At 34.6% G+C, this 7500-nt stretch overlaps 1 protein-coding gene across 2 annotated transcripts in view; it reads left to right on the plus strand.

Annotated features, from left to right (window-relative positions):
• The window catches only part of LOC137624605 (uncharacterized), a 71162-nt gene extending 67133 nt beyond the window's left edge, over nucleotides 1-4029 (plus strand). For both annotated transcript variants that reach the window (XM_068355563.1, XM_068355562.1), the window contains exons 9-12: nucleotides 24-182; nucleotides 1083-1172; nucleotides 2540-2692; nucleotides 3246-4029. In XM_068355563.1, the coding sequence (XP_068211664.1) occupies nucleotides 24-182; nucleotides 1083-1172; nucleotides 2540-2692; nucleotides 3246-4025 (1182 nt within the window). In that variant the 3' untranslated portion in view covers nucleotides 4026-4029. The remainder of the gene's footprint in view (nucleotides 1-23; nucleotides 183-1082; nucleotides 1173-2539; nucleotides 2693-3245) is intronic.
• Nucleotides 4030-7500: the final 3471 nt, after the last annotated feature.

The raw sequence follows: 7500 nt of genomic DNA on the forward strand, positions 1-7500 counted from the left end.
GAATTCCTAATCTCTTTCTCTAGGGGCGCTGGAGTTCTTCGGTCACAGAATCCGATTTATTCGACATGAATTTCGTCCGTTTCCCGACGGCAGAACGGCGTCTTATCAAAACAGTTGGGCTGAGGAAGAAGATGACAGTCAATGCTGGATACTCAAAAGAGATTGGAGTGACCTGTGCTGAGGTGAGATAGTTTGTTTTACGATTTTATGTGTTTTGGTGTTGTGGCCGATGCTGTAAAAACGTCCATGACTGGTGAATGCCAGACTGGGGTTTCAGAGAGAGAGAGAGAGAGAGAGAGAGAGAGAGAGAGAGAGAGAGAGAGAGAGAGAGAGGCTGTGTTATATATATGATTATGGTCAGAGAGAGAGAGAGAGAGAGAGAGACTTTGTTATATATATGATTATGGTCAGAGAGAGAGAGAGAGAGAGAGAGAGAGAGAGAGAGAGAGAGACTTTGTAATATATATGATTATGGTCAGAGAGAGAGAGGGAGAGAGAGAGAGACAGACTTTGTTATATATATATGATTATGATCAGAGAGAGAGAGAGAGAGAGAGAGAGAGAGAGAGAGAGAGAGAGAGAGAGAGAGAGAGAGAGAGAGAGAGAGAGAGAGAGAGCTTTGTTATATATACGATCATGGCACGGACAACCACAGTACTAATAGACAAACTTATTTTAAAGCAGTGTGTCTTTTCCTCGTTAAATAGGTTTACAAACAATCTTTACTCATCCATGTTCAAAAATAACTTTACATTAAGTAATGAATACTTAAGATATACGTAAAACAACTTTGTGCATTTATTTGTTTTTTGAACTCAACATTTTGTGAAATATATTTTAGGTATGTAATAATACTGGAGATAAAACTATGATTATGCCTAAAAGTAACCAACATATAATAATAAATAACTGATTTATCATAACATCATTCACGTTTCCACAAGAAACAACAAATATTTAATAAATAATTCTTAATTATGATATCAAAAGATGAAATCTTAAATCCCAGTTTGAAGTTGCCAAACTTACTTACTTACTTACTTTTTTTTTTTTTTTGACAAAATTCACCTTTACTACGACAGATCCCTTACTACTCCACATCCGGTGAGCTATCTTTGGTGTTGGTGATGCCAGGTGAACAGAAGAATTTCATTGCCAATGGCTTGGCTCAGGTGAGAGAAATTAAAAGAATCTATTATTATGATCATTGTTAATGTTAATGTTATTCCTATTATTATTGTTATGAACATTATTTTAGTCTTACTCATTTTCATTTTCAGTCCTACATTTCTGCTTTCTCTATTCAGATCATCTATCATCTTTTGCCATTCTTCCAAGGATTCATTTTGTCAGTAGTACTAGTACTGGTATATTATTATTATTATTATTATTATTATTATTATTATTCGTTACAAATGGCTTGGCTCAGGTAAGAGAGATTTAAAGAATCTATTATTATGATTATTATCAATGTTAATGATATTCCTATTATTATTGTTATGAAAATTATCTTAGTTTTACTCATATTTATTTTCAGTCCTACATTTCTGCTTTCTCTATTCAGATCTTCTAACATCTTTTGCCAGTCTTCCCGTGATTCATTTTGTCAGTAGTACAAGTACTGGTAATATTATTATTATTATTATTATTATTATTATTATTATTATTATTATTATTATTCGTTACAAATGGCTTGGCTCAGGTAAGAGAGATTTAAAGAATCTATTATTATGATTATTATCAATGTTAATGATATTCCTATTATTATTGTTATGAAAATTATCTTAGTTTTACTCATATTCATTTTCAGTCCTACCTTTCTGCTTTTTCTATTCAGATCTTCTAACATCTTTTACCATTCTTCCCATGATTCATAGTGTCAGTAGTACTCTTCCCCTTCTAGAAAAGCTGCTTTTATAGTGTACCTGTACGTAGAAATGATGGCAATATAAGATATGGCAGGCCTGTGGTTCAGATGCTAAAGATATGTATTATTCAGAAGCTGTGCGTACTTTCTTAGGGGGCAGTTTTTAAAACGGCTGGCCTAAAGCAAGATGATAGCGTGTCCACACGTGGAGTTTGTTACTAGTAATCTATCGCTGATACATACATACATACATATACCAAAGGCACTTCCCCCAATTTTGGGGGGTAGCCGACATCAACAATGAAACAAAACAAAAAGGGGACCTCTACTCTCTACGTTCCTCCAGCCTAACCAGGGACTCAGCCGAGTTCAGCTGGTACTACTAGGGTGCCACAGCCTGTATAAAAATCCTGTGAGACATCATCTATCGCTGATATATACAAAAAATGTGTAGATCTACATTACATTTTATAATAGGATACTGTATAATGTTGTACTTTCTTTGCTATACATTAATGTTTGTTAAAGATAGGCATTCAGTTCTATATAAAGGAAGGCATTTTATGCCTCTTTCTTGGGTAAGATTACAAATCACTTCATTTACTTTGGGTCTTCATGAAGCTCTGGTATGACTCTGAAACAAAATTTATTATTTCTTCATTTTTTTTGTAGGTGGAATCTGGATTATCGTCCAGCAAATGGAGTCAGATCCTGAGGTCAATGCTGCCCCATACAGTGATGTTTGAAATGCCCGTATTTCGACACCGGTCCTTCCACAACTTCTCCGGGATACTGAATAACTTTGGACTTGAAGAATTGTTCAAGGTATAGTAGTGTTCTTTGACAAATAGAGAATACAGTACCAAAATTTCATTAACAATCTACAAGTCCTGTCTTTCTTATATACCTTTAATATCCCTATGGGCTAAACATTATCAACTCTGTTCCATTAACCGTTGTTTTAATTTTTAACCTTCAAAGCCCTTAACGAAGTGCACCTAACATGCATCAAGCCTCCCTACATTTATCCGGTGTAGATATGAACCTAACTGTGAAATCATCCTGAACATTTTCTTCCAGCCACTTTCTGTGCTCTATGGAACCCTGCATGTAGTATGTTCATTTTATCCGCTTTTATCTTGTTACTACCTATGCAAGCAGATTCACTAATAAATATCCCTCCCTTTTTCTGGTAAACTATCTTCAGAACTGTTATCACTCCAGTTCCTATTTTAAAGAACTTAATTTTCAGGAAATTGACTTTATATAAAGCTCATAATATTACCTTTTCCCACCAAAAGTGTACAATCAAATCTGATTTCAGCTTAAAGTGTGCTTTCTATGTATGCTCACTTTATTATTTATTTCTTTCCAACAGGATAATGAAGCAGACTTCTCAGGTATCAACAATGTCAAGAATCTGCACCTCAAGGATGTTGTCCAGCTAACAGAGTTCCAGTCCTGCCAGGTAGAGGAATACAACCCTGAAAACTCCATAGGTTCCAGAACCAAGAGATCTCCTCTAAATGGTTTATGGGCTGGAGGTTTAGGCGAAAATGATGCCATGTCTCCAACAGCTCACAAAGCTCCTACTTATATATATGGATTACCGATGATGGAATACCAGCGCAAGAACCAGGCCAGAAGGGTAAATCTTGACAACTCTAGTGGGAGGGAAAGTGTGCATCAAATCGTATCATCAGTCGGTGAGATGCCAAAAGAGGAGCATCTTTCAGTTATGCCGTTTGGAGGACTCAATGAAAAGAGCAACTTAGGAAATGAAAAGAGTACATCTAGAGAAGTAGACAGTGAGGAGCCTGACACCAACTATGCCGCTAATTCACCATTATTGACGCCAGAGGGCAGCCATGACAATATCCAAGCGTTGTCGCCTTCGGCAGAGAGCACTCGGCACTCCAGCGATTTGGACGAGACGCGTCCTTTGCCAGATGTCAGGTATAATCGAATGGCTCTGCCTTATGACGAGCTCATGGAAGCCAGCTCTAACGTAAATAGAGAATCTCCATACGGTGCTTACTACAGACAGAACAGCGAAGGAGAGCTGGCCTTTAACCGGGCCTTCATGTACGCCGTCAGGCACAATCCTACGGGCCTGCTACTTTTTGTTGGAAGGTACCTTGACCCCGAAGGGAACTGAAGCACGAATAAGAAAAAATATGATCTCGATCATGACCGTGATTAGAATATTTGAAGCCCAGTGAAATATGTTTGAAAGTCGTTTGTATATACGAATGAAGACTTATTCCTCTATGAATAGCGCAAAACTTTTAGTTCCTAAGTATTTTGACTGAAAGTGGATATGCGTTATACGTACTTTTCCAGACTGTTTTCTGGAAAGTAACAAACGAGGCATTACTCGGATTGTGATATGATGAATTTTGTTGATTTTGTTGTTGTTACTTTTCTCTGTTACATTTGATGTCTTACTTTCAAAGTTTATGTTTTCCCATAGAGCATAAGATTTAGTTATATTTATGATTTTTTTTTTATTTAGGTATTTTTCTTATTGTTATGATATTCCAGATGTATCATATGGCATTTTAGTTCACTTGTGCCCTTACGATTCGCTCCCAGAGTGTGCTACTAGGTAACTATAGTCCATTTCTTTTAGCGATGCATATTTGCACCGACTCGCAGCAGTGCCCTTTTAGCTCGGAAAAGTTTCCGGATCGCTGATTGGTTGGACAAGATAATTCTAACCAATCAGCGATCAGGAGACTTTTCCGAGCTAAAAGGGCACCACCGCGAGTCGGTGCAAATATGCATCGCTAAAAGAAATGGACTATAGAGAGCACGTCAAGAAACCGACCCCTTAATGTAGGGATAACGGTGGGAGAGAAGAAGCGTCATTTACAGAATGCGTTCTTCGTGAGGCATTTATGATGTCCATTTAACATTTATTAACTAAGTTTAGCTTCGTGTCAATCTTTTAATTGTTGTATTGTAAATAGACTTTTTTACTCTTAAGAATCATAGCCGTCTTGTAGCTGTAGATATTTTTTTTGATAAAGTACCTGTCATATTTTGTTTTCTCTCTCAACAAAGGTTTTAAAGTGTAATTTTGTATTTCACAGAAACCTTGTTATTCATAAAAAAAATTATAGGAATATTTGTTTTCATGTTTGCCCACATATCTTTTTTTTCCAGAAGTCAAGAATTTGGATAAAAATTCTGCAATTATTTCATTATTCAAATTTTTAATTTATATTGTTGCTTAATAAGTTTAATTCTACACATGAGGTATTTTCTTATTTTTATCCAATAATAATGCTAAATGTTTAAGCTCATATATATATATATATATATATATATATATATATATATATATATATATATATATGTATATATATATATATATATATATATATATATATATACATATATATATATATATATATATATATATATATATATATATATATATGTGTGTGTGTGTGTATATATATATATATATATATATATATATATATATATATATATATACACATATATACACACACAACTTAGCAGTAATAATAATAATAATAATAAATATGTTTAACGCCATTGACCAGTCAGCGTTGAATTGTCTGTTTTATGGGTCTGCCAGTTGATTTGGGGATTTTTGAGTCTGATGGGATATTCTCTGCAAATTTCTATGAAGAAACAAAGATGAGTAAACTTTTATAATGTTGCAATTAGTTTGCTTGCACTTATATGAAGTATATTGAGTAATTTCTATATTGGTGAAGCCTACAAGACCAGAAGAAATGAAGATTTTTGGATTTTTGGGGATTTGTATCGTTTGTTTTGGGGATATTTAGACTAACCCATCTGGCAACACTGATTTCGTCTCCTTGTTGGTTAGGCCAGAGTTATCCTCTCTCTAGTGCGTTTTTTCGGCAACATGGTTACAGAATCATTTGTGCATATACATTACAGTGTCCGAATTATAGGTTGGCAGGATTATGAAATGTCCAAGTGGCCAAAAATAACGTTTTCAAGAAAGAAAAAAGACGAAATATCTGGACGTGAGCAGTTTCTGAAAGCAAAATCCACTAGCCTTCATTGCTGATAGATAAGTGTGAAATGGACAAGTTTATTATCTTATAGAGTTGTTGGTTTGTAGTTTATATGCACCTTGTTAAGATCTTTGTATTTTGATATCTGTACTGATTTTAAATGTTGAATTATGGTGCTCTCGATAATTGAGGTTTTTATGAGATTAGAACGATATTGTTTTAACCCATGACACATAGTACACACCGTAATGGGACCTCAGTGGGGAAACCATTGCCTAAGAGTCATAAGATTTTGCTGGAAACAAAACATAACAAGTAATCAAGGTTTATATTTTCAGGAAATAGGGTTTCATCTTGATGTATAGCACCCTAGGTGAGGTTAGGTGAGGTATGCGGCAAGGCAGGAAGGTTGGAAGGTTAGCTTGGGTTAGGAAAGGCAAGATATATCACTTAATGATGTTCAACGCCTTCGGTCAGGTTAGGTGGGGCAACTCTCCGGTCAACCAGGAACCAGCGTTGTAGGGTAGGCTAAGAAATATTAGGCTATGATGCATCCATATATTTCAATAGTTTTTCTATGTAGCGTTGAGCCTTATGATAGGGAAAGCAGGACTTCTAGAATTAACTATATCTCTATATATCTAGTACTACATATTGTGCAGCCAACAAGCCCCCTTTTTCTTCGAAAAGGACACTTATTTTCAATGCAAATAAAAACTTCATTATCCTAGAAATAATTATCAATAGGGTTACCGTGCGCAGCTCAGCCGGTACCGCTTGCCAGTACATAGGTGTTTGATGTTTTTCTTTTTCCGCAAGCGAAGCGAGTCTATGGCGGAGCAAAAATTCGTTATATTTCTAAAAAAAAAAATTATATATATACACTGTATATGTATAAGTATATACTGTATATATATATATATATATATATATATATATATATATAGATAGATAGATAGATAGATATATGTATATGTATATATATATATATATATATATATATATATATATATATATATATATTATGTATATATATGTATATATATATATATATATATATATATATATATATATATATATATACACCCGTTCGTAAACGGGTCTAACGGGTTTTCGGTTTATTTGATGTTGAAATGAAGGTTAAATTCAGTGAAAGCACATTATTTACTACAGGAAATAACCATTTTTTTCTGTTCAAAACTTTTTTCCATCCGTAACTATAATTTTACCAGCAAACTTTTGTCTGAGGCCCTTCTTCTAGGGCCCTAGGCACTTGCCCTCTTATTAGTTCACCCATGATTGTGTAAGCATCCCAACATTAAAGAGTAGCCTAGTTACAGTGGGTGGGTAATATATACAGAAGCTACCCCTTAATTTTGTTGCTGGAAAGAACCGTTTTCTATGGTGTCTCTTCATAGAGAGCCACAAGATTATTTTCAATAATTTATCTACAGAAGCAGTTTTCCTTGTGAATGAGTAGATAACTATCGGGACAGAGATATCCTTATCATTATATATCATATTTATATTTAAAGAGTCAGGCTTTTTTTTATAAACAATTAGTGTCTTCACACTTTGTTTACTACGGTTCAGTGAGATAGAATCTCGGTA

This window comes from Palaemon carinicauda, chromosome 31 (assembly GCF_036898095.1).
Source record: "Palaemon carinicauda isolate YSFRI2023 chromosome 31, ASM3689809v2, whole genome shotgun sequence".
Lineage (NCBI taxonomy): Eukaryota > Metazoa > Arthropoda > Malacostraca > Decapoda > Palaemonidae > Palaemon > Palaemon carinicauda.